At 49.5% G+C, this 27,681-nt stretch overlaps 1 protein-coding gene across 2 annotated transcripts in view; it reads right to left on the reverse strand.

Moving 5' to 3' along the window:
* LOC104334492 (solute carrier family 23 member 1) overlaps positions 1-27,681 on the reverse strand; it is a 34,102-nt gene continuing 6,421 nt past the window's right edge. Inside the window, exons 3-14 of one of the 2 annotated variants that reach the window (XM_009940134.2) lie at positions 26,079-26,154; positions 19,171-19,320; positions 17,708-17,865; positions 13,834-13,993; positions 12,294-12,475; positions 8,746-8,866; positions 8,270-8,426; positions 7,814-8,067; positions 4,572-4,736; positions 3,662-3,770; positions 2,523-2,618; positions 1-1,359 (exon numbers count right to left, since the gene is read on the reverse strand). In XM_009940134.2, coding sequence (XP_009938436.2) covers positions 1,091-1,359; positions 2,523-2,618; positions 3,662-3,770; positions 4,572-4,736; positions 7,814-8,067; positions 8,270-8,426; positions 8,746-8,866; positions 12,294-12,475; positions 13,834-13,993; positions 17,708-17,865; positions 19,171-19,320; positions 26,079-26,141 — 1,884 coding nt within the window. In that variant the 5' untranslated portion in view covers positions 26,142-26,154 and the 3' untranslated portion in view covers positions 1-1,090. Of the gene's footprint in view, positions 1,360-2,522; positions 2,619-3,661; positions 3,771-4,571; positions 4,737-7,813; positions 8,068-8,269; positions 8,427-8,745; positions 8,867-12,293; positions 12,476-13,833; positions 13,994-17,707; positions 17,866-19,170; positions 19,321-26,078; positions 26,159-27,681 lie in introns of both variants that reach the window. The other variant, XM_075428758.1, reaches the window with a different exon arrangement.

The raw sequence follows: 27,681 nt of genomic DNA on the forward strand, positions 1-27,681 counted from the left end.
ACATTTTGTTTATTTTTCCCCAGAAATATCTAAGTACAAATCTCCATGCAGGAAACACAAGCTTATGGTACAGCAACAATGTTATTACACACCACCTGCAACCAGCACCACGTGCAATCACATTGTATATGTCCATATAGGTTAAGGCTGTTTCTGCTGATAGTGGACAGGAGCAAGAATCTGCAAACCATTTTCCAGAGAAGTGGCTGTCATCCCACAGTCACCACACCAGACCAAACAGGTAGGGTGGGAGGACACAGGACATAGCAGTAGGAGTGATGCATCAGACTGCGAGCAGAAGAGTTTTCTCCTTCATCTTTGTAGGGTTTGGTGCCCTGGGGAAGCTGGCTCCTCTGACGCTGCTCCCAGCACCCCAGGTGGGATTAATTTCAGTGAAGCTGGGTATTTCTGTTAGCGCAAGAACCTAAGTAAGGTCTCTAGATTCCCTCTGCAGTCTAAGGTGGGAGAGACATGGTCAGGAGACAGTCCATCCCATTGACCTTAGATGCCTCTCTTACAACATTCATTTGACTGACTTTAAAATATGGGATTATGGAATGAGATGAATCATGATCTAGAGGTGCCCGTTTCTTCCCCTTGGCCAGGATAAGGTGTAAACCACAAGATGAGAGGTGAGCATTGCCATTACAGATCTTTAAGGTGGGGGGGTTAGCCTCAGCCCAAGGTTATGCCTGAGAGTCGTACAGGGCCCACACCAGGGATGCCTTCTGTGAGTAGCCAGGACAGGGGACAAGGAGAGCTCTGCTTCAGCTGAACAGCTGCTCCTTGGGCTCCCCAAGCCTCAGTGCAAGGAAGGAATCTGAACATCTTTCCCAGACATTTCTTGGGCTTTGGTGTTCCCCAAAGAGCAATTATGTTCTTCCTAGAGGTTGGCAGGCAGAAGCAGACACGGGCAAAATGCCTCCCTCAAGGTCACCAGTGGTGCGGGGGGCAGAGCTGGGAAAAGAGAGACATTATCATTCTTCTGCTCCAGCCTCTACGCGCTGCCAGCTCATGTTCAAATGCTGGGGGCTGCAGACACACTTTTCAGACCTCTGCTTCAGAGACGAGTTCACCTGCAGGCCAGTGCTTATATCTTTGTATCAGCACCTATCTCAGAGTCTTTTTCTGAGCTTGATTTAACACTGATCCTTTGTCCAGCAGCCTTCAGTTCATCCATTGTCTTGCTCCCAGGTAGTCTTTTTGGGAAAGCGGGGAGATACCGAAACCAAGAGACAGCACAGTGTTTGGTGCCTATGCCAAATGGAAGATCGTAGACCTTGGAAACAAGCTGAGAGTTGTCCGTCTCTCCCTTGTGGCAATTCTTCCACGCCAGCAGCCCCCGCTCCTCTTGTGTTCCTGCAAAAGCAAAAATGAGATTGTTGTGTTTAAAACATTGAAGCAGGTGTTCTGAGCACAGGACCACCCTGTGTGCCTCACACCCACTTCTCAGATCCCGGTAAACTCAGCACAACATACAGATCCCTCGCACTTAAAACCCTTCTAGCTTCAAAGTTCTTTACAAAAATTCACTAACGAGCTTCTAGACAATACCCATCTTCCTGCAAAGGCTTCCAGATAAGCAGTCTTCTCCACTGCTTTCCATGGCGATCCAGCATACCAAGACGGCTTTTCACAAGCCGTGGGGGATGCAAGAACTGTTCAAAGAGGGGAGGGTCATGCAATGCTAGGAAAGCAAGGCTGGGCGTTAACTGCCCAGATACCGCGGAGTCGGGGGAGTCAGCGAGCCAGGACTAGTCAGCCACAGGCATTTACCCTAGCTAAGTGTCTGTAACTGTTGGAGGGGGCGAGTCCCTCTTGGGACAGGGAGTGAGCACACCTCTGAATTCTGCCCAGAGGAGCTGAAGGTCAAGGGCTACAAGAAAATTAATGAGCCAAAAGGAGACTGGCTTTCCAAGAAGCCCGAGACAGTAAAATAACCTGGCTACCAGTGTCCTTCCTGCTCTTTTTCTGTGGCAGAAAAGAGGGTTTCTTCTCCTACTCCTATGCCATCCCTCCCCAGGCTCAATGAAAAGCAGAGGCTCTTTGCTGTCTGTGATGGCCAGATGCAGGTGCTATATCCTATCTTTGGTCATCAGCCTTTCCTACCGCTTTCCACTGCTGTGGCACCAGTTCAGCCGCAGTTTTAGCAGCTCTCATAAGGAGGCATGCGTTGGCTCCTTCCACTTCTTGTAGCTGCCTTTGTCTCTCCTTTCAACCAGCAACAGGGCTCTAGGGTGGCTTTTTCCCTAAAAGACATATTTCCCAAATAAACCTTTTCCTCAGACTGGGTTGTTCCTGAAAAATGAGTTAGTTTTCGATAAGCTGCTGTTTTCCAACCAGAGACCATTTCAGTGATTTCTCCTGTTCCTCACCTCTCTCTGGGAGGAGTTCAGTCACACGGTGTTTCACAGTTGCTAGCACAACTCCTACCCATAGAGCAGTAATCATGAAGACAAAAAATACTAGGAAACAAACCCTGGGGCAGGCACAAGCTAGTAGCCCATTTCAGCAAATCCTACCCGGAATGGTGTTATCAAGGATAAACCCCAGGAGTCCGCCCACAAACATTCCAGTGGTGAGAAGCACCTGGATCACCTGGTCCAGCTGGATGATTCCTAGGGGAAAAACAAAGCTTTGGATGGTGGTGCAGAGAGACGCATGTTTGACCAGCAAAATACCTCATGCCAAGAGGCTGCAAGCTGCACGCTTGTTTAGACATGACTTGCAAATCCCAAAGCAGAGCTTACCATTTGGCAATGCAAGGGAAATTGATCTCACTGCCAGTTTCTGACCTGCAGTTTTATTCTGCATAATTACTCACTGACCCAGCTACTGGTGGTCAGGAGACGACTCATAAATACCTTAAGAACCTATTAACAGTGCAGACCACAGCACTGTCCCAGAAAAAGCCGCCTTCTGCTCCAAACATATTCTGCACCTCCACGACATAACACCAAGCAGTTCCCCACAAAAGCACGAGCTCCCGGTATAGGTATATTTAGCGTGGGATTTCACCACAGTTAATCAGGTGTGATGTTTCTCTGTGAGTGCTAATGGACATGAGCAAAATAGCCCAGTGGCGTAGAGCATCAGCTAGACCATCTATAGGTTGTGTGATTTGTGGGCCCAGCTCTTTGAACAGCCCACCCAGCACGCCATAGGTACACTATGGCCTTTGTGACAAACAAACACATTAGTCACCCAAGACACAACGAAGGGGTAACTGTCGGAGGACTGGAAATTTCAATAAATTGAACTTGATGGAATTTAGTAGGTGAGTCTGCTCTTGTGTTTTGGAAGCACAAAGTTTTATTGTGTGTGACCACGTAATAAAGCCTCATTCATGGAGATCTTTATCGGGAATCAGCCCTGGAGTGTTCTCCTGCACAAAGGCCCATCCCAGGACCGTGTTCCAGGGAAGAGCTCTGCAATCCCTAGCCTGACAGGAATCTGGCGAGGTGCAGTCACTCATCAAGAGCAGAAATTTCCACACCAGACTGTGCATCAGAGCACAGGACAAGAACAGCTCTCCCAGAAAGAAACAGGCAACAGTCAAAGCAGGGTTTTATCAGGAAAAACTGCATTTTAAAAGATTTCTCTGGATCAGCCCTTGCTTCAGTTTTATGCTACAGAAAATGCTTCTGATGTCATTTCTTACCTGTTTCCAGCAGTGTACTATTTTTGTTTGCCCAGTTGGGAACCGTGAGGCCAGCAAATACAGAAAATCCAAAGATAAAGATGTTCCTGGAGGAGTTCATATCCGTGTACTGCACAGAGAAATTTTGCACATTACATCTGGTATTACCCAAATCTGTGGATTACTGTTGTGTTCATAAGACATGCTTGGATGTAAACACCGCATGCAGGAGTGGACCTGGGCAGCATCCTGCTGCTCCTGGGGCCAGCAAGCCCTGCCCCGACCAGGGAGCCCTCGGCGATTTAGCACTGCTGGGTACGTGCCCGCATCTTCACTCGAGGAACTACCAATGCAAATGTTTGCATTTGCTGCAGCGCAGTTATGTCCAGAGGAGGGTCACAAAAAAGATCAGAGGGTTGGAACACCTCTCCTATGAGGAAAGACTGAGAGACTTGGGGCTGTTCAGCCTGGAGAAGAGAAGGCTCCAGGGAGACCTTATGGCAGTCTTCCAGTACCTGGAGGGGCCTACAAGAAAGCTGGAGAGGGACTCTTTACAAGGGCATGTAGTGATAGGACAAGGGGTGATGGCTTCAAGATGAAAGAGGGAAGATTTCAATTAGATGTAAGGAAGAAATTCTTTACTATGAGGGTGGTGAGGCACTGGACCAGGTTGCCCAGAGAAGCTGTGGATGCCCCCTCCCCAGAAGTGTTCAAGGCCAGGTTGGACAGGGCTTTGAGCAACCTGGTCTAGTGGAAGGTGTCCCTGCCCATGGCAGGGGGGTTGGAACTAGGTGATCTTTAAGGTCCCTTCCAACCCAAACCAGTCCGTGATTGTATGATTCTATGATGCTATGACTTAGCCTGGTAAGAACCAGACTTCAAACAAAAGTCCTCTTCTCTAGGGATGAAACAGCACTCGCACAGCTGTTACCTGCAAATTGGAAACTCCCACTGCCGTGATAACTCCGAACATCACAAGGAACATGCCTCCGATCACGGGGGTGGGTATGCTGGCAAGCATCGCCCCGACTTTCCCGAAGATGCCGCTCAGGAGCATGGCACAGGCCCCAGCAATGATCACCATTCGACTCCCTACCTGGGGCAAGAGGAAGAGGAGGCTGTCACACACCGACTGGCGCAGAGAGGCAGGCGATGGCGGGCTCCAGCGCCAGCCCACTGGGCAGGGGTTGCACCTCAGGCTGAAGCACTCAATGGCACGTTCAGTCACAGGTTCAGATGCAGCCACCGGTGTGCTGGGATGCTCACGCTGCGCAGGAAGCATCTATATTTGCAGACTAGTAAATATTTATCATGAAAGGTACTTTGAGAGCAATCATGGATCCACACCTCTTTACTTGATGTTATCCTCTTTCCTACTGTTGTCAGGAATTTAAGTTCGCTGTTAAACAAAAAATTTGCTATTAAATTAAGAGCACAGTAATCCCCACACACAGCTTTGCTCCTGCTCCAGGCTAGAAATGTCCTGGGAGACCCACAGACTGGAGCTGCAACCACCCAGTCAGTTCCCTGGACAACCCTTCCACCAGGGTTTGGATTGCCACCTAAAAATGGCTTTCAGCTAGGTCTCCCACACTGATCCCTCCATTGTCTGGAGACCAAGATTTGGGAGAGCAGAGCTGGCCAGGCTGGCTGCTTGATACAGCCTTTCCATGGTCAACAAGTGGCTAATAAGCAGCAGAGAAGTCTCTTAGTCTGTCTCTATCTCTCGTCACCCATCTAGCTTCAGTAAAACCATTTTTTTCTCACTTTTTTTCCCTAGAAGAGCCAGGGTGGCCTTTTCTTGCTTGGGCCCTACAACAGAGATGGGATGAAGCACCAAGCCATTCCTTTCATTCAGATCTGTTAGAGCATGCAAATGGGAAAGAAAAGGAGTATCTGCCAAAAAAAGGGATGAAAAAGACATTTACAGACTATGGAAACTAAAAAGAAAAGCAGCAATATTTATTAGATTTTCAATTCAAGATATGCCTGGCCACACCAAAACTTGGACAGCTTAAAGAATTGTGCCAAGATTTACAACTTTCCTGTCTTCGGCAAGGGAACTCTGTAATCCTCTGCAAACATTTTACAATTCAATTAAATATTTTATCCCTCCCTTTAAATCTCTGAGGAATGTCATATTTACGTGAAGGGCTTTCTGTGAATCCTTTCACATTCCCAGTAACTAGTAGTGTCTCTTTTTGAGTATTTTTTTAAATATGTCCCTTTAAAATATTTTAAGTCTTGCTTGATTGTGAAAGATAAATGAAAAAGATTTGGTGGGAAGTTTCAAAATAAGATCATGCATTGCCTTCAGGTGGGCTTTTTATATTCTTTGTCCTTGTCTTTATATTCTTTGGTTCCTTTATATTCTTGGGCTTTTATATTCTTTGGCTTGGGACATCATTACCATCAAAACTGTAATTTAATAAAGCCAACAGACCTGTTTGTTCCAGGATTAGAATGAAGCTTCAAATTCTTAATTTGCCAATATGTTGAATTACCCAGTATATGGAGTTGGCCTTAAAGGCAAATTACCTAATCCACTGATACCACAACTGTGAGCGTGTGCCGCTAAAGTCTCTAGTTTAGAGTTTGTTTCAGTTATGTCAGGAAAACAAGAAAATCAGTTCTCTTTCTTAAGGTTGAAGAAACTGCACAGTTCCAGACTATCTGCATAGTGACTCTTTGGTCTTTACCTCTCCTTAAAAATCCTCTTCTTGGAAATGAAACCTCAGTACTGGCATGCTGGGATTGATAAAGCAGCTTAAACATAGGTGCCTGGTGCCATTTAAGATGTTGCATCTTGGCAGCTTCTGGCAGCTTCTCCTTGCCCCTGTGGATATCTGAGATCTCCAAAAATGTTTCAGGTGGTGCTGAACAACTCTGTTTAAGCAGAGGAAACAAGTCCCTTGTGTTTCCATTTGTTATGGAGAAATGTGTTTCCCATGTAAAAACCAAAATGAAATCTGCCTTGTGTTCTCAGCATCCCAGCCAGAGTCTTTACACTGATTTAAGGTTGACTGAGATAAGACTGTATTTTCTGCCCTCTGAATTGTGAACAAGGTGGGATCGAAGAGAAACATCTCTTCTGAATCAGCAAGGATGGCATGTCCACCTGAAGGACTTGGTGTACATGGGGAGAACATGTCCTGTAATCTGACAATTACGAGTCTGGGCACTTCTGCACTATGCGACATCCCATACATACAGTGTACGGAGCAAACTACAGGTCAGGAAAGAACGGGCTCAGGTATATGGTCAACATGCACAGGTTTCATAGTGACAAGGTATATGGAGTGACAGGCTAAACTGGACTCCATGCAGACATCCAGACAGCCCTTGCTGCTGGAAGCAGCCACCTTGGTCAAACACTAACGCTTCAGTCTGTGAAAAATGGTTATTGTGAGTGAGGTTTACAAAATCCAGTGAAATAAGCAATATTATACAGTGGGAGCCATAAGTCAAATTCTGCATTTATTTACTGGCTCACAGATCTGCTGACATGACATTGCTTATTTGACAATGATTTAAAAATGTTCTCCAGTTGGCTGCTGGATGTAGCCATCCCCTGGCTGTAAAGCTTAGTGAAAATCTATGATCTGATTGTCAGCTTATCTCTGGAAATTTCTTTCCCTTATAAGAGCAATAACATACTCAAGGGATTCACAAAACTTGATAGAGAGGTAAAAATATAAACCTTTGCCATCACATTTTATAATCCCAAAGAAATAGTCTACCTTTCACAAGATTGCCATCCTCGGGTTATAAAAATTCTGTGATTTGAAGCCCTATTAAATATTTTCTTTTTCTTTCTTTTCCCTCTCCTCTCCTCTCCTCTTTGTAAATATATTTAGGAAGACAGACAGACAGACAGTCTTTGATAAAGTCATTCCTCAGAAGGTTTCCAGGTTAGCTCCATTGTAACATGCTCTCTTTAGTCTCACCTAAGCCAGGTGCGCTCGTCCGACAGCGCAGACCATGGGCAGAGGAAGAGAGGGAGTGACTGCCTCTGTCAGGTGATTCGTAGTGCTGCTACTGAGGTGGTCACCAATTTGTCAGGGGACATTTTTCATATATACCCATGTGCACCACTCCTTTGTACACACACCCCTGGAGGAAACCTCCAGGAGGGCCAGGGCACCACAGCCACCCTGCTGCAGCAAGGCTCACCTTGGTGATGCCCAGGGCTCCCACGTTCTCGCTGTACGACGTGGTTCCGTTCCCTGTCCCCCAGGCCCCGGCCAGGAGGCAGCCGATGCCTTCCACCCCTATCCCGCGGCTGATGGCGTGCTTTGGCGGCGGTGGGGCCCCGGACAAGCGGGCGCAGGCATAGTAATCTCCCACAGACTCCAGCATGGAGGAGATCACCCCAGCTAAGATGCCGAATATCCCAGCCAGGCTGACAGTTGGCACTCCCCACTGACCTGCAAGGAAAGAGCTCGGTTCAGGTCGGGAGGGCACATTTGCCCTGAGATCTACTGCGGGGGGCGGGGGCAGAACAGCAGGGAGGCTTGCGGGTGTTTGCCTGATTTTTGGCATTTCATCTCCCCCTGCAAGCCATAAGCAGAGGTGCCAGCTAGACCAGGGAGCAGCACGGCAGGATGGGGAAAGGGGGGGCAGTGGTACCTGGGTAGGGCAGCTGAAACCAGGGAGCCTGGGACAAAACGTCCCCGCGGGTGTCCGTCCGGGCCAGGTGGCCGTAGGCAGTGGGGTCCACAGGGAGGACGTCAGTCACCGTCAGCACGTAGCAGAGCAGCCAGCTCAGGGAGAGCCCCAGCAGCACCTGCCCATCACATGCAGCAGTGGGGTTCGGTTAGGGCATGGCCATGTCTCCAGCACAGTTGTGGGGGACAAAGTGTCTCCCTTCCTGACCCTTTCCCCTGCACATGGGATGGAGGCAGAGGGATAGCAGGGGGTCCTGGTGGCTTTCCCTCCCCACATATAGGGCCATGGGGACCTTCTCTCCCTGTGCCCCCTTGCCACAGGCTGGGCTGGGAAGCACTGACTCGGCTGGAGACGAGTGGAAAGAGCCCAGACAGCCCGGGGTGGGTGAGGCCAGTCCCTCTGCCATGGCCACTGGGTCTCCGGGAACCCCAACGTACTGGGAAGATCTGGAAGAGGTAGACTGGGGAGAAGCGGCACTTCTTGTCTCTCTGGTAAGACGGCAGCGGCACAGGGACATCTTTCAGGTACTGAGAGAACAGAACTATGAAAAAAATAGTCCTAGAAGGAGGGAAAACCAGACCATGAGACAAAGTGGTTCTGAGCTGCCCGCCTGTCCCCACATTAACTGCAGACCCGCTACCCGAGGACCCAGGATTCCAGAGGACCCCAAAAACCAGGCTCTCGGCACCAGAGGGTGGCTCCCCACTCCCCAGCAAGCCTGGGGTGGAACAAACTTTCCATCAGGCTCTACCAACACCTCTGCTGCATTTGCAAAGATTTTCTTCCAACTTTTGTTTCAAAACCGACCCCCCCAATGGTGCATCACTGAGTATCACACGGTTCCAAGAGCTTAAAAATTACACTTGAGTAAAAGGAAAACCTGGGAGATGTGCAAGGTCCAGGGAGGCTATGTAGGAAACTGTCCCTGAACCTCTATGTAACTCAGATATACTGGAAATATACGATTTATTGGTTTCCCAGTTTCAGGTTTACCTGTGCTGCTCTGCAAGCGTCAAAAAGCTCCTACATGGCACAGACAAAAGAAAGAGGATTTGATTTGGTTGTGCAAGTCCCCACTCTGAGAGAAAAAAACACGGTGGGACTCTGGGGCTGCACGTGGTGCCCAGAGAGCCCCCTTGGCCAGCCACGAAGGAGAAAGCATGGCTGTCCGGTCTGTGAGGGCTGCGCAGTGTAGGGGTCCTCCAAGGCAGGGGTGCCCACACGTGCCCCTAGCAGTACCCAGGGCTTGTTCTGGTGGAAGCAACCATGACAGCTCCTCTCCCATCCTTCATGTAGGATGCACCTCCCGCCAATGGCAGCACAGCTGGTCCTGTCTGCCCTCAGTGTGTCTTCCCCCCAGAAAGGGCAACCAGCTGAAGCTGGAGGCTGCAATATGCAGTGAGAGCGCAGGGACTGGGCACCCCACCTTGGTTATTGAGCTGGTAGAAGACCTGGGACATTTTCCTCTTGTTAACCAGGCCTCTGAAGGGGTCCTCATTTTTTTATAGCAAATCTGAATTTTATATATCAAGTGAATTAATACGGATAGGATTTGGTGAGAAATCAATTGCACCAGTTGAAGTGCACCAACAGTGCATGGAAACCTGGTAGTCATGAAAAAGTGACGAGCTATAGGTGCAACACTGACTGGCAAGCAGAATACCAGCAGTGCAAAGGAGAAGTTAACCTCACCTCTCTTCAAAAATACGCCATGACATACAGTCAAAGGTTGTCTGTCAATCACAATTCAAAGCACTGAATGACTGGAGGCAGAAAGTCTGAGGAGGAACTGGTTTCCATTTGTGATTTCTAAAGCTACAGAGCCCAGACAGACTGCGTCAGTGCACATTTTGTGCATTTGCATTAACAAAGGTGCTCGGCAGGCTTATGAGTCACTGCAGACCCCTCATCTATCTCGGGTAGGTGTCGCTGCTTATTATTCATGTCACCCGACACATTCCATTAACAAACGCCATTTTCAGCTGCCTATATTCTGCCTAACTTTACCCATTCAGGATGAAAATTTCCATGGAAAACGTCTGCCTCAGGCCAAATATTTCTGGAAAAATATATCCCAACCCTATTTCAAAGAGTGATGTTCAGGTAATAGACATAGTATATAACCCGCGTTGAGAAAGTCATTTTGCCTTGAGCAGTAGCAGGGTCTGCTTATTACCTGGAGCAGAAATTTAAGATTTAGTAGAACTTGTTCTTTGGGGTAAGGGATATTGCTCTTTCTCACAAAAATCTGCTCAACTATGATGAGTCTGTAACAATGATCATTCATCCCAGCTCCCAAGCAGTCAGCAGAAACATCTCAGGCTTTACCATTTGCAGCCCATAAAGATTTTGAGCTTTCTGAGTATGTCCAGGCCTTGCTCAGCGATGCACCATCACCAGGGAGCAAGTGAGCATGCACTAGACCAATTTCTTGAGGCAACAGTGGGTACTGCCCGTCATGGAGGCTCTGGGATGTGATGGGCTGGACAGCCAGGCTGAGACCACCTGGCTTATGTCTTCTGCCTTCTCCATCACCCCTCTCCCCCTTTGCTTAATGGCACCCACAGAGCATGGAGGCAGCAAAAGAGGACAAAAACTCAGACAGCTCAAAGCACAATGATCAGGTTGGGGCTAAGGTGTGAGTCGTGGAAGAAAGGACTGGGATTAGCACGGGTAGAAGATGGTACAGAAATGAACAGGACAGAAAGAGTGATCAGGGTTGAGAACAGGGACATGGGCTGGAGGGCTAAGACTCCATTAATCAAGCAGCACAGTTAGACAAAGAGGTCAAGTGAGGGACTGAATTAGGAGCCACTGACTAGAGAAAGGAGGCAGAAAACAGAGGTAGTCCAGACAAGGACATACATTTTGAAGGAAAAATTCAGACTGGCTAAGCAAAAGGGCTAGGACAAATCGTCAGAGCTGGAGAACAGGACAAGAAGCCAGAGATGTGGTGGGAGAAATAATGGTGAAAGAAAAGCTGGGGACAGGCAGGGCTGGGGGTCATATGTGGTCCTGGTGGAAGAAACTGTCTAAATGAGGAACTGGTGGTGGAGAAGAGAGGTGGCTTTCAGGACTTGGGAAGGCAGGTGCATGGAGGAGGAGAGAACAAGAGAGAAGTGGACTGGAAGCACATTCCCACAACAGTGCACTACCTTCCCGGGGCTGCAGTCAAGCTTGGCCACTGGGTCTCCAAAGGCAGCTCTGAAAGCACTAGCAAACTGATGGGACGCCATGGAGAGGATAACAACCTACTCCTGTTGCAGGTTATCTGAAGTTGAAGTCTGCATTAGGGACCTGAAGGTGCCAAATCTGCAGGGGAGCCATGCAGCGGCACTTCTACTTTTTTAATTCATTTCTGAAATACCAAGGAGATTCTGCCACTAAGCACACTCTTACACTCACACACAAGGGCATGCACACAAATATCCCTGAAAGAGCACTCAATGCTGCAAAGCCACATGCACAGACATTTTCAGAACCCCCCAGGCGTTCTGTGGAGAAAACAATTCCTCCTTATCATGTGAAAACAATACATAAAGCACCAGCTATTCTACCTCAAGGAATACCTAACTCTGAGTGCCCAACTTTGTCATCTGAAGAATGTTTTTTCAGCTTAAATAATGGGTGTGTAAGACAGTGTGCATAGACAACTGCGATGGAGACTGCCCCCAGGAACCACACACAGGAAAGACTTCTTTCTCTGCTGACCTATGAACTTTGGATTTTCACAAAAATCAGATTTTTTTAAACTCTTTCTTCAGGTTTTCCTTTGTGGCTGAGGGCTCTAACCTCCATGGGGACAGAGGGGGACAGACTGGTGACTATGCCACACTGCTGTCTTGCACAAGCCTGCCACATGTTAGCGCTCAACAAATAAACCTTGAACCCAGGGGAACCCTGCTACAGAGAGCGACACTTTATTTCACATTAGAGGTAGGTGGTTAGTCTATACTCAGCCTTCCCATGGGGAAGTGAGACTTACATGAATGCTATGCCCCAGTGCTGCCCAGCCTCGTCCCCCGCCGAGTCAAAGAGAGGTAGCGCAACCAAGGTGATGGTGGGGGCAATTGTCAGGGGGCCAATGAACCTCATCAGAAATCCGATCAGGCCAGAAAATCCAATGAAGATTTGAAAGCAGGAAGCTACAATGATAGCTCCTTGCACCTGGAAAAATGGAGGAAGACAGCAGAGGTTGAAAGGAGCTTGAGGTGTTGAGCCTTTCCTTCATAAGTCATTGCAAATCTGGTGTGAGAGCCAAGCCCAGCCTCCACTGACAGACCGGCACAGGGGCTTCCCACAGACTACAGCAAAGTCTGACAGAGCGCTACGTGTGGGGAAGGACCACCAAAGTACCAGCTCACCAACTGCCCCTTGGCTGATGGATTGAATCCTCACTAGGGCTACTTTTGTTCCAGAGACCCCCTCCTCCTTGTCCTCTTGGGCCACCCAAGCATGCATCAGTTTCCCTGCAGTCTCTCTTCCTGCTCCCCCAAAACACAAGGCAAAAGCTCTGGCCCCGAAAACAGGAGTAGGGCCATGGTCTCTGCTCATGTGCCATCTGGGAAGGGCTTGGGGCACTTCAGCACACTGGTAGGGCAGGTGGGTCATTACAGCCTCTGTTTTTTTCTGAGTATTAGTTTCCCTCTGGGGACACATTTATCACCCTGAGCTCTCCTGTGTTTGACAGTCACTGCTAAGTAGCCAGCAATTACATCCTGAGATGCCCTTCGCTGCTCACGTCAGCTCCAGGCAGGGGACTTGGGTGAGGCTGCTCTCAGCCCTCACAGATTTGGTGATAAACCCAGGCTGGGTCTTCCATGGTGCTAAGCACCTTCCCTTCCCCAGCTCGAAAGAGAAGAGAAACAGAGGGACTGGGATGAAGCACCCAGCCTGAAAGGAGAAGGCAGCAGTGCCCTTACGATAAATCTACGTGTATCCATAGGGAGGACAGCCTGTGCTGCACAGCAAATCCGTCGTGAGTTCGCAACGCTTCCCAAGGGCTTTGCAAAGCACCCCAATGAATGGATCAATAGAGGCAAATTTAGCTACTTACTCTGATAAGGCAATAGATGTAGAACAAGGCAGTGAGACTCCTGACCTTTCCTCCTCTCTTTTGACTACCTAAGAATGCATTTTTCCTTAATATTTACAGTAAGTTCTGCCCTTGCATTTCTTTTTTACTAGGTTTGCTGTGCTTAGATAGAGTCCCTTCCTTGGAAACATCTTCCCTGCCTTCCTTCCTCAAAGCGAACCATGATTCATGGAGAAGGGATCTGTCTGGACCCGTGGACACTTTGCAGGGACCATAAACCACCCAAGGTCTGCATGTCCGCTGTTCAGCAGCAGTGAAGCACCTGTTTTTTTTCCAGAGAATAGATGCTTAGGAAGCTGCAACATGGTGAGGGTCAAGGTTCATTGGGGATGGAGAGTTCTCCAGCAGTGATGGCCCTGCCATGGTCAGGCACTTTTCTAAAAGGAAGCAGCCCCGATACAGAGCAGGTGCCACCGAAAATGTAATATACCTCTCGCATCCGCGTCTGCCAGACTTCGATGAAGTCTGGTGAAGAGGCATTCACTAGGGTAGCATTCTGTGTCCAGGCAGGGCACTTCCACTTGGGGAGAGACAGCATGGCCAGGGTGGGGGTCAGGAATGCAAAAGTCCCTCCTTGAATAATAGGCAACCTGGAAGGAGAGCAGAGGGAAAAGATGACGAGCAAGAATGCTAGAAACCCACCTCCATAGGGGTGAGAGAAAGGAAAGCAAAACAAATTCAAAAAATCACTCTGCCCATGGCCTCTGGCACTATCTTTTGAATTGTTCTGGCAGGTCCCCATCACTGACCACGGGCGGGAATTGCTGCCCATTCCACTGAAGAGCAACGACCCAGGGAGAAGAGCTCAGGTACAAACACCGACAATGGAGGGGTACATTGGTGCTGCGGTCAAACCCTGCTACCCTGCATTAAGGAAAATCCGTCCTCTGAATGTGTGACAAGACCTCAGACCTGCACAGAGTAAAACGACAGCCAAAGGAAAAAGCTGGAGGAGGGGGGAAGACCAAGGAAGAAAGATGGCAAGACTGAAGAAAAGCTCAGCATCAACCTAGGCCCAAATCTTGCCAATATGCAATTGCTTCCTCTGTCCCCTTCAGCTGCCTCAATTTTCTTCACAACCTGCTCATGAACACAAGGACATGCGCTGGCTACTCCCAACTCAAATGTGAGTTGGCTTTTAGTGCAGTTTTTTAAAGCTAATGACTCTGTCCTGTTTGCACCGGCACTGGAAAGGAGACCTGCACGGACAGGACAGGTCTGAGCACGCTGGCTGGGTGAGACCTTGGCTCTCCCCCAGGCTGTGTATCTCCTGGCTTAGAGTAACCCTCGCCCTGGAAACCCCCCAGGCTAGCAAGGAGCTTGCATCTCTGGAGGCGCTCAGCACTGCCTTTGCACAGAGCTTTGTACAGCAGAGCCAGTGCTCCTGTGAGCTACAACGGCCTCTTCTCCCTTCACGCAGGGAGAAATGGAAACAGGAGCCACCACAGGCATTAAGCCCTCCCCCGTTGCAGTGCAAGTTGTTTTGGCCATTCCTCTAGGATGCTTGAAGAACCCAAAGCTGCCCAAGGGCACAGGCTGGCACAGCTGCTCTGAACAAGCTGAGGGAAACCTCTGAGGTGCCTTGTCTTCCTCCACTTAGGAATTGCTCCTGGCAGCAGCCCCCAAAGGAACCTCTCCTTGCACCAGGAGCTCTCATGGTGCCGGCTCAGAAAAGCAGCAGCGCAGCGAGCCAGGTGAGTGCTTTGGCAGGGCACGGATTTCCCTGAACCAGAGGCATTTCCACCATTGTCTGGAACGTACTGGAAAATACAAGATTGCATAGCTGTAACAGCACCATGTCTCTGTCACCTAAAACAAATATTTATACCACTGCAATTACTCATGCCATGCGCAACCAAAGCACTGTGGGTGCTTAGCCAGTAAGTTATATTTGAATATCAAGTCATCTGTGGAGTCACTTATTTATGGCATTCTGCCAAACATGTTGCAGCCTTCAAAGGCTGGGCAAGGCAAAAAACAAACAAAAAGAAACAGAGAAGGCCCAGTGCCACCACTGTTAAATTAACAATAGATTTATAGCTCCTGCTGCGTTGGCCTGCAAGCTCTTTCACAGCCGGTGCTGGCATGGGTGGGCTCAGAGCAAACTGGAGTGCCGAGGTGATGCATAGCGGGCATGCTGAGCTCTTTCCAGGGAAAGCTGCAGGTTTACAGAAGGAAAAGTTACGCTCTGATCATCACTACACGATGTCCAAGCATCTGCTAAGGGGTCTCGCCATAATGGCAAGTCACCGGTGTCTCCCTTCAGGAGCCTCTTGGATAGTGTGTCCAGTGACCGTCTGGGACCTGTCACTGCTTTTTCATGCTCTGTAACACAAACGAGCTGCAGGTTGCAGTGCGTCGGGCTTTTTCCTTGGCTACCTCTTCTGAAGGGCTGCTCCCAAACTGCACTTGCTTTTGCTGGGAACCTCCCCACCTCCATGGCCAGTTCCCATCCATTCGTTCACGTGTCAACATTGTCTTTTGGCCAAAACGGTTTCTCCCTGTCTGATTGCCCCCCACTTCTCTCCCAGACTGGTTGCAGGCTGCAGCTGCACCCCTCCGAGCCGCCACTTTGCCAGGCTAACCAGGCCAGCCTCTGTAAGAAGAACGGTCTCCCTTCCCTGTGCCACAGTAACAGATTGTCTCCATACCTGTTCTCTGAATTAGTCTTTCTTAGACATGGACACTGGGAACTGTGCAGAGCACTTAGCAGAGGGCTCCCCAGGGCCTTGGAGAATGGCACAGATGTTTTCCAGGAAAAAGCATCCCCTCCAACTCGTTATTTACCATTTTTCTCTCTGTCTTTTGCGGACTCATAGTTATAAACTACTACAGCATTTGAGAATACAGCAAAAGGAGAAAAAATAAACTACTTCCAGCTGTCTCCTCAGGCTTGGTTTGCCTCTGGCCACACTGCAGGCTGGGTCCCACCTTTCCAGCAGGAATGTCCTCACGCATTACAGTTGGGGCCAGCAACAAGGCAATTGTGTCCTCAGCACAGCAAAAGCCACTCAAGCTTATCCTGCGGGAACAACTCCTTACCACTTCATTTGATCTGTTGTTCCTCATTTAGCTATTCAAGCCACAGGAGAGGCTCCCTGCTACTCTTTCATCGTCGGCTAACAGCAAGGAGCGGACGTCACGGCTCTCGGGTATTCACCGAGGCATTTGGGAGGTGCCTGGGAGGACTCCAGCCTGAATCGCACCAGCAGCCACAGCTACAGTTGTGCACACCAGTGCACCCCAGCCTGAATTTCACCAAACTGAGAAGAATCAGATTCTCTCTTTTTCGTGGCCAGGGTGTTTGCCTTGCTCCACTAAGCAATGTAGGAGAAGGGGAGCACCCTCCAGGGAGAGATTTGCCTACAGCCACTTCTTAATACAGACAGAGATGGAAAAGTTGCACTGGGGAAAGAAACAGGAGTGAAAACATTTTGTGGAGCTGGCAGTTGACCAGTGATTTGATGGTAGAAGAGTTTTAAACAGGTCCCTCAGATTTAGAAGCCAAAGAATGTGTGATTTTTGCCTTTGAAACAAGAAACATGGGTTCTCATCATATTGGAGGAAAGCCTGTGGAAAGAGAGAGGCAGCCCAGAATCATGACAAGGGGAACAAAAGAAATTTTGTAAGGCCATCAAAGATACAAGGTCTTTGTGGCAAGGGAGAGTGCTTGCAGTCACGTCTCTTATTAAGTACTTCACTTTCCGGGTAGTGAATGGCAACTCCACGCTCATCTCCTCACCACTGGCTCTTCAACATCTCAGCAGCAAAGAGGATTTACCTTGCTTACACTCAGATGGTGTCATGAATCCCTGAGCATGGGAAGTAGTACCGCTTAACGGGATATGCTGCAGAGCTCCTCCCTGAGTCCCTAAGGGGTGGCAGACGGGCTCTGATTTCTCCCAATTACGCCCCACCCCAGAGTTTCTTATAGGCTCTGTGCTCCCTTGATCTTGGGACCAGATCAGATGAGTCCTGCCCCAGCTGGAGGATCGCTGGGGTAAGGAGAAAGCAGCTACAGCTTACTGCATGTTTCAGTGCTGTATTATTTTGTAGGACAGATTCCTTATAAGCTCAAAGGTACATCAAGTACCAGGAGATGCAAAAGTCAGAACAGCAAGGTAGCCCCGTACAGCTATCGCGCACAGTGATTTCAGGGTGCTTTGGCATGTGCCCTGATTGCCCAAGGGTAGCAAATGACCGTCACTGACAGATAAACTCTACAGCAGACTGGTGGTCGAGGACCTGGTAACTTCATCTACAAACTGTTTTGTCACATGTCCCATTTCTTGCATTTGGCCTACCTGACTCCAAAGAGGACTTGCAGCAGGGTGCAAATCCCTGAGACAAAGAAGATGGTGCTGATCAGGTGGCTCTGGGTGAGGAGGTCGTGCTGGAGGCAAAGCTCTTTGGCGAGGATCAGCGGGATGGCTACGAGACCTCCCATGGCTGTCAGGAAATGCTAGGAGCCACAGAGAAAGACTGGGTGAAGAAGAACACAGAACTGGCTGTATATTACTACCGTGTTGTCGGGGGAAAACTAAAAGTAACTCATAGATTTGTGTTTGGGCAGTACTACTATTACCCGTTCTCTTTTTTGGCAACTTCAATGCAATGTCAGGCGCTGTTCCAAAGCTCCTACAAGAACTGCAGTGCACCCCGCAAACTCTCACACTTTCCATGCCCAAAGACCTTTTGTAGTGGTATGGACTCCCCAGACCCATGTCGGACACAACCAGTTTATCCCCAGCACCTGCAGACAAAGCTGTCCGGGCCACTCTTCCAGGAAGGTGGGGACATCCCACGGTAGGGAGAGAGAGCAATCAGGCAAAGCTAGTGCAAAAGTTTCAGTCCATCTGATTTCCACCACAAAGGATAACGTAAAAAGTTGGCAGATTGGAGCTACCCATTCTTTACTATCAGTAGATTTTACCACACAGTGTATTTATGGACAACCATAAAAAATGGATGCCAAAGAATGGAAAGCACAGGAATTGCATTTTTCAGAAGAGTCACAGACATATTTCTACAATGATCTTCAGTTAATTACCAAATGTGAAAACAATTTTTCAAACTTGTTTTTGCTTTAAATGTTAACCTCAGTTGTTAATTCTTACCTGAGAGCACAGGACAGCAGTGGTGGGAACCGGTGGCACTCAGAAACTCACTGTGCTCCTTAGAGGCATGTTTTCTTAAAATTATGATGCAGATGTGTTCAGAAAAGCTTGGTTTAATACATTTTCAATTTGAGATAACCGTTTAAGGAAATAAAGTACAAAATGATCACCAAGCTTCAAGCACAGTCCGTCGTTACCTAAATCACTTTGAGGTCTCTCTTCCCTGAGGCTCCGTTGGTGGTATTCGGTCATTTAACACACCTGGGCATGGACTCCAGCCAAAGCAATGTGGGCTCTTCTGATGAGTTTTTATTGCCATGGGAAGGCAGAAGTTCAGAAGCCCTTAGACATTTGGCTACCTTCAGCTGAGGGAGCTGACCTGTTCTTATTAACTATTTGGCCCCAGCCCTGGGACTCTGCCTTCCCATTTGCACTTCAAGGGGCACAAAGGAGCTGTGGGCACAAGGATACCACGCTGTGCTCAGGAGGCAGTGGGAAGGACTTGAGTCCACCGAGATCCAGCCCTACAGCTCCATTCATGCCCAGTGAAGGTGAAGCACTCCCAGATTCAGCTTTGACCCCCCATTAACCAGCTGAATAACCATTAAACTTCCACCCACCCGCAGCCTCCACCTGCTCCCCCGTCACACCTGAATGCCCAGCAGGATGCACAGGTACCAGGGGGGCACGTCCGTGACAGTGTAGGCAAGCTTGCTGCTGCCGTGGCCCTTGTCACCACCCTCCTCTGGGCCCCGGGCAGCGCGGTCCGGCAAGGAGCAGTAGTGGCTCCCATCTTCACCCTGGCAAACAGGAGAAACCCTTCTTTAGCCACAGCCCGGCCCCGCAGGCACCCAGCAGCTGCACTCCACATCTTGCAGGAACACCTTGTAGGTAGCTTTCAACAAGGGCAGGATAAAAAGAAAAGCAAGGAGGGGAAATTAAAACGAATGTAAAAACATCTATGGAAAATTTTTACATGCATAGAATCATAGAATCATAGGTTGGAAAAGACCTCTAAGATCATCAAGTCCGACCATCCACCCAACACCACCATGCCTACTAAACCATATACCGAAGTGCCATATCTACAGGTTTTTTTGAACACCTCCAGGGATGGGGACTCAACCACCTCCCCGGGCAGCCTGTTCCAATGTCTGACCACTCTTTCAGTGAAGAAATTTTTCCTAATATCTAATCTAAACCTCCCCTGCCACAACTTGAGTCTGTTCCCTCTTGTCCTATCCCTTGCTGCTTTGGAAGAGAGACTGACACCCACCTCGCTACAGCCTCCTTCCAGGTAGTTGTAGAGTTGTCTCTTCTCCAGACTGAACAGTGACTCAGCCACTCCTCACAGGACTTGTTCTCTAGACCCCTCACCAGCCTCATTGCCCTGCTCTGGACATGCTCCAGCACCTCAATGTCCTTCTTGTAGTGAGGGGCCCAAAAGTGAACACAGTACTCGAGGTGCGGCCTCACCAGTGCTGAGTACAAAGGGACAATCACCTCCCTACTCCTGCTGGCCACACTATTCCTGATACAAGCCAGGATGCCTTTGGCCTTCTTGGCCACCTGGGCACACTGCTGGCTCATGTTCAGCCGGCTGTCGACCAACACCCCAAGGTCCTTTTCTGCCAGGCAGCTTTCCAGCCATTCCTCCCCAAGCCTGTAGCGTTGCATGGGGTTGTTGTGACCAAAGTGCAGGACCCGGCATTTGGCCTTGTTGAACCTCATGCAGCTGGCCTCGGCCCATCGATCCAGTCTGTCCAGATCCCTCTGCAGTGCCTTCATATCCTCAAGCAGATCCACACTCCTGCCCAGCTTGGTGTCATCTGCAAACTTACTGAGGGAGCACTCAATCCCCTCATCCAGATCATTGATAAAGACATTAAACAAGACCGGACTCAAAACTGAGCCCTGGGGGACACCACTCGTGACCAGCCCCAGCTGGATTTAACTCCATTCACTATCACTCTCTGCGTTCAGCCATTCAGCCAGTTCTTTATCCAGCAAAGAGCACACCCAACCAAACCATGGGCAGTTAGTTTCTCCAGGAGGATGCTGTGGGGAACAGTGTCAAAGGCCTTACTAAAGTCCAGGTAGATGACATCCACAGCCTTTCCCTCATCCACTAGGCGGGTCACCTGCTCACAGAAGGAGATCAGGCTGGTGAAGCAGGACCTGCCTTTCACAAACCCATGCTGGCTGGGCCTGATCCTCTGGTTGTCTTTCACGTGCCCGGTGAGCACACTCAAGATGAACTGCTCCATAATCTTGCCCGGCACCGAGGTCAGGCTGATAGGCCTGTAGTTCCTGGGATCCTCCTTCCGGCCCTTCCTGTAGATGGGTGTCACACTGGCGATCCTCCAGTCATCTGGGACATCCCCTGTTAGCCAGGACTGCTGATAGATGATAGAGAGTGGCTTGGCCAGCCCCCTCTGCCAGTTCCCTCAGCACTCTTAGGCGGATCCCATCCACCCCCATAGACTTGTAAGCATCGAGGTGGCATAGCAGGTTGTTAACTGCTTCCTCCTGGATTATGGGAGGTTTGTTCTGCTCTTCTTCCCTATCTTCCAGTACTGGGGGCTGACTATCCTGGGAATAACCAGTCTGACTATTAAAGACTGAGGCAAAGGCATTAAGTACCTCAGCCTTTTCCTCATCCTTGTTGACAATATTTCCCCTCGCATCCAATAAGGGATGGAGACTCTCCTTGTCTCTCTTTTTGTTGTTGATGTACCTGCAAAAACATTTTTTGTTGTCGCTTACAACAGTGGCCAGCCTGAGTTCTAGCTTGGCTTTTGCCTTTCTAATTTCCTCTCTGCATGACCTAACGAGACCCCTGTACTCCTCTTGAGTCACCTGCCCTTTCTTCCATAGATGATAGACCCTCCTTTTTTTCCTGAGTCCCAGCAAGAGCTCCCTGTTCAGCCAGGCCGGTCGCCTTCCCTGCTGGTTCATCTTGCGGCACATGGGGACAGCCTTTCAGACTTCCTCCTTGAAGAATGTCCATCCTGCCTGGACTCCTTTGCCCTTCAGGACTCCCTCCCAAGGGACCCTCTCAACCAGCGTCCTGAACAGGCCAAAGTCTGCCCTCTGAAAGTCCATGGTGGTGGTTTTGCTGTCCCCCCTCTTAACTTCCCTTCGAACCGAGAACTCTGTCATTTCATGGTCACTAAGCCCAAGACTGCCTCTGACCACCGCATCTCCCACCAGTCCTTCTCTGTTAGTAAACAGCAGGTCTAGCAAGGCACCTCCCCTGGTAGGCTCACTTACCAGCTGCATCAGGAAGTTATCTTCCACACCCTCTAGGAACCTCCTAGACTGTTTCTTCTCTGCTGTGTTGTATTTCCAGCAGATGTCTGGTAAGTTCAAGTCCCCCATGAGAACAAGGGCTAGCAATTGTGAGACTTCTGCCAGCCTCTTGTAGAAAACTTCATCTGCCTCTTCATCCTGGTTGGGTGGTCTATGACAGTCCCCCAGCAGGATGTCTGCCTTGTTGGCTTTCCCCCTCATCTTTACCCATAAGCATTCAACCTTTTCATCACAGTCATCGAGCTCTATACAATCGAAGCAGTCCCTAACATACAGAGCCACCCCACTGCCTCTCTTTCCTCGCCTATCCCTTCTGAAGAGCTTATAGCCATCCATTGCAGCACTCCAGTCATAAGAGTCATCCCACCACATTTCTGTGATGGTGACCAAGCCATAGCTGTCCTGCTGTACAATGGCTTCCAGCTCCTCCTGTTTATTGCCCATGCTGCGTGCATTGGTGTAGATGCACTTGAGCTGGGCTGTCGATCTCACCCCCGACACTGGCATGCCATGCCTGGGCTCATCTCTAGTGAGCCTGGTTATATCCCCTTCCCCCTTTGAACCTAGTTTAAAGCCCTCTCGATGAGCCCTGCCAGCTCATGGGCAAGAATCCTTTTTCCCCTTTGAGACAGCTGGACTCCATCTGTCGCCAGGAGCCCTGGTGCCATGTAAACCTCCCCATGATCACAGAAACCAAAATTCCACTGACGGCACCAGTCTCTGAGCCAGCTGTTAATCAGGTGAGTTCTCCTGCCGCTTTCAGTGCTCTTCCCTGCCACTGATGGGATGGAGGAAAACACCACCTGTGCCCCTGATCCTTCAACAAATCGCCCCAGTGCCCTGAAGTCCCTTTTGATGGCCTTGCGACTTCTCTCCATGATCTCATCCCCGCCAACCTGCATTACCAAGAGGGGGTAATAATCAGAGGGCTGCACCAGACCAGGCAGCTTCCTAGCTACATCCCTAACCCGGGCCCCAGGGAGGCAGCAGACTTCCCTGTGGGATGGGTCCAGCCGGCATATCGGGCCCTCCATTCCCTTCAGAAGGGAGTGTGTCCAGACTAGAAGAAGCATTAGAGGGTGTCTCAGCCTCAAAGGGACATCTGGACAAAGCGTGTTAGTATCATTAATGTCTAGCTAAGGATGGAGAAACTGCAACCAGAAGCAGGAAAGAGTGTGCAGTGGGTTAACTGGTGAAAGCTGCACTGTCCCCCCTTCTCTGTCCCTCCTGGCTGTCCCACTCAAACAGTGCTTTTGATAAAATATGCTAAACCAACTTTGCCACCACTAATTACAGAGTAGAAGCATGGTTTATATTTCATTTTATTAAGTCTTCTCTTTCCAGTCTCCTCCCACTCACCCTTACAAACATTCTGCCTCGATAAACACACCTGCCTTTTGTCTAACAAGAAAACCTCACACCTGTGAGGAACGGGGTGAAACACAGGGACACCAGCAGACAGGGAGTCACAGCGGCTCTTTCAAAGGGGCCAGCTCAAAGCAGGGCCACCGGGGTGCTGCTCCAGCTCAGCCACCCGCCCTGGGAAACGGGACCCGGAGGGATGCCCCATGGCCAGGGCAGCACGAGGAACCAGGAAAAAGCCTGGGGACCTGGGGCCTCAGGGCGGTGGTGGGGTCTGAAATAGCCCCCAGGAAGGCTCGGATCCCCTTCCAGGCAGCCACAACCAGAAGCCCCAGGACTCCCCTGGGAGCTGTATGTCTTGCACAGTTTATTTATACAAAAACACATTTTGCCAAGGAAAGCAAAGTATGGCTTTGCTTCAGTTGCCACAGTTTTTAAGCGAAGTAAATGCCCCTGGTTGCCCGCTCCTCCTTCCAACCCACCTGAAAGCTAATTAAGATCCCAAACCATTTGTTTCCTCCACCCTTCTCTAGCCAGTGAGTCCTCAGCACACTGGCAGCAGCAGGCTTTTCTGGGCTGGGACACCTGCTCCATCAGGCAGGGGCAGAAACCTGCTCTCAGGAGAAGCGCAACCAGTTTGTCAGCACCAAACTTTCTCTTTTTTTTTTAATCCTCCAAGTCCTGCTGGAACCTCAAGACATGGAAATGCCCAGCAAAGCAAGGTGGCTGCAGTAACGCTCATGGCCTGCCCACCAATGGAGGCAAACATCTAACGCTGCGGTCAGGGAATAGGAATGAAAAACTGATGTTACATTCAGCTGTAGATTTTGCAGGTGTGGAAGATTAATCCTGAAGGACTTCATCATTCACCTGAAACCTCCAGGTTTCCATCCTCAGGGCTGAGTCTCCAAAGTCCCATTTTAGGTCACGCTGTTGAAAATGTGCTACGTACTACCTTTTAAACACAGTGTGTTTATACAGCCTAGGCAGGCTGGGAGCATTACAGATATGTCAGAATGGAAAGGTGAAGGCAGAGTTAATTCAAACTGAGCTCAGGCATGAACTTCAAGAGGAAAAGGCATTCCTGAATAACTCCCTGTGGAGACATTTTCATTTCAGAACAAGAGAGCCTGAGCCGTGGATTAACAAATGTACAGCAAGGTACTTAAGACTGCCCATGCACGGAGTTATTTGGGGACAGCTACTCCTGAATAACACCATGGGTAGATGAATCCTAAGCTAGGCAGACAGCAGTAAGCTCCTTGCCTTGCATTGCGGCTTTTCCCACGTTAACCAGGAGGCATATTCCAGCCAGGCAGAGCCTGTGCCAGTAACAGCCCCGCATGACCATCACATGAATGCCTGACCCTCCCCAGGAGCCAGCAGGGCTCAGCAGGAGAAGGATGCAGTGGAGATAACAGGACAAGACAGCACCAGAGGCAATGGGCTAAAGCTGAAACTCAGGAGGTCCCATCTGAACACCAGGAAACACTCTTTCACTATGAGGGTGACCTGTTGCACAGGTTGCCCAGGGAGGTTGTGGAATCTTCATTCTTGGAGGTACTTAAAAACTGTTTAGCCACAGTCCTGGGCAACTGGCTCTAGGTGACCCTGCTTGAGCAGAGGGGTTGGGTAACTTGACCTCCAGAGGTCCCTTCCAAGCTCAGCCATTCTGTGATGCTGAGATGCTGGCAGGAGGACAAGGCAGGAGCAGTCCGGAGTGGGAATGGGGAACCACTGCTGGTGGTTCTCAGCCCAGCTTCCCCCACAAACCCAGGGGACCAGGACACCCTCCACATAAATCAGGCTTCAGGCACAGCATCACGGCCCTCAACAGCATCTTAAATAAGCACATCAGGAAGGCAGCCAGAAACTGAGCTGCTTGGACCACAGGCAAAAGACCTCTGTCTTCTACCTCCTTTGGGGTGACTCAAACCAGAGGAAGTCACAAGCCTGATCTGCATTATGGCAGAATAGGTAGAAACGGACACCATTAGCAATAGCAAAAGAAAATTTCTGCATTGCTCGGAGCTCCTCCCTGAGGCTCTGCCTGCAGTGGGCACAGCACCCTGCTGCCCACAGCCAGCTCACCAAGAGCTACCTGAGAAATTGCAGACCCAGACACCAGGAGGTTAAATGCCTCCTCCAGGGTCCCCCAGGTGGGTGGTCTGTACCCCGGCACAAAGATGGTGTCAGGACCCCCCTCTCACACCTGCTGTCAGAACATAAGCCGCTCTTTTGGTTCTTAATGGAGGTTGTCCCTGCCGTGAGACAGGAGGGGGGCTGCCGTGCCCCCAGCCCTCGCCCTAGGGCTGGCACAGCCCGCAGAGTTTCCAGCGCACTGCACACCCCTGAACTGACACATCATTTACAGCTGCTACCGCCCTGCTGTAACCCTACAGGGTGTTCTCCCTGCTGACTCTCATAACCCTTTTTCCCCCACCTCTCTGCCAGTTTACCCCACTGGAAATAGATCCAGAAGACAAAGAAACACACTCTTCACTAAGCTAAATCTCTATTGTAATTTTACTAATTAACACATAAAATGCTTTACCCAGGGACACAGCCACAAGGACCCACAAGCTCATTTGCTTTTCAGTACAGATACACTTGTCCTGCCATTCATCTGCTCTATCATTTTTAAAATAATGGGGAGAAAACAAGTGAAAAGGGCACCAGAGAGTATAAAGGATGCTGAGTCTGCAGCAGCAGCAGGCTGTAGTGAGGGAATCATTCCTCAGATTCCTGTTGATAAAGGAGCCGAGACACCACACACCAGCATCCTTGCAGCCAGTCTGAGCACCCTGGCTTTCCCTTTCTCCTCTTTTCGCAGGGCTCGCACCCGTTCATGCAAGAATCACCCTTCAGAGACGAGCAGACTCACCATGAAGCTGGGGTTATCTAGCCCGTTGAGCTCTTTGTCTGAGGAGGGGGTCATGTCTTCCATTTGCCTTCACCGACTGCCTTGAAAAAGAAAGACCAGTAAGAAGAGGAAAGCCTTGCAGATTGCCACTTGTCCCAGTCAACACAACCCTAACGAAATAGGGTGAGAAGATGCAGAAGCCGGACCTCAGGAGCCAACCAGCACTCAGTCCTAGCTATTCACGCGAGCCGTATCGCAGAAGCATTTCCTTTCCCTTGGCTTATATAAGTGACTCCTTTTCTCCGGCTGATTAGAGGACCGTCATTCAAACCAAACTGGAAAGTAGCCCTTCCCTGGCCTGAGTGAATCAGTAACTGATGGCAGAAAAAAAACTTCCCCCGTCGGTAAGGATGTGAAGAGGTATCAGACAGGCGAAGCATTTCCCTGTTTTCCTGGCACAGCCTTGAAACTTGTTGCTTGCTTATTGATTCAACAGCAACTTGCATTTTCCGTGTGGGTTGGGCCTGTTTGAAGAGATTTGTACTGATCTTTAGAAAATTCAATTTCTAGATGGTTTTACTTATTCCACATGCAAACTGCTGTGTATTTTGGCTTAGGTACAAACATCCTCATCTTGTATGATAATCCTATTACAACATGAAAAGAATGAGGATTTTACTGGGAACCTATTTAAGGCAGCAACCAATAATCAAGTCATCAGAACAGGACACCAGAGAGATATAAAAGATTGAAAAAGGACTGCTTCCAGCCGTCTGATTATCTACATTCAGCTAAGGATCCTAGCTCAATGGTGATCATCAGATGGCCCTAAGCACTGTTACCCTTCCCTGAATAAGCAGCTAACGGTGTTAATGCTCCATCAAGCTGTTCCAGCCACCCCACCCCAGCCATCCTCAGATGAAGTATCTATTTAATTCAATGGCTTCCCAGGGCAGTGAACTTCCCAGACCAGCTGCAGAGAGCTCATGCTACCGCCCATTCGGAACATCTCCTGGTTTCCACGCAGAAAGCAGCGTAACAGAAATAAACTCTGGTCCCTATTTCTCCTGTAGAGCTTTGATATTCTCACGCCTTCTCTTCAGACCAGGACCAGGGTGAGACAACCTTGCCCTAAATACCATCAGTGAAGCTATGAGCTGCTGGATAGCTAAATCTTAAGTTATCCAAAATCATCAGATGTTCACAGCTTTGCCAGATCTCCTCTCTGAACTCCCATTACTTAGGGATCGCTCCATATTTTTAATTGCAGGAGGTGCATTTCCAGCCCCACTGAACTTGGCATGAGGCCACTTTTTTTCTGCACGCTCTACATGAGAACTCTTTCCCTGCTCAAACTGCCCTGGACACTTTCATCCTCAGCCCTACCTATCCCCAGTGCAGAGGGAGCAGTACAAGACCACCTTGGTTTACAGACTTGCTCATCTCTTGTTTCCAGTGTACTGTATGGTTGCAGTTCACTGTGTATTCACTGTTTTACATGACATTGTGTATATCAGCAGTGTCCATTAAGCAATACCAGTGATGCTGCACCATTGCAAGGCTCTAAGAAAAGGAGCATCGTATTTTCTGTTCGCTTTTTGAAGGTACATTCCTGCTTGCATTT

The sequence above is a fragment of the Opisthocomus hoazin genome, chromosome 8 (assembly GCF_030867145.1).
Source record: "Opisthocomus hoazin isolate bOpiHoa1 chromosome 8, bOpiHoa1.hap1, whole genome shotgun sequence".
NCBI lineage: Eukaryota > Metazoa > Chordata > Aves > Opisthocomiformes > Opisthocomidae > Opisthocomus > Opisthocomus hoazin.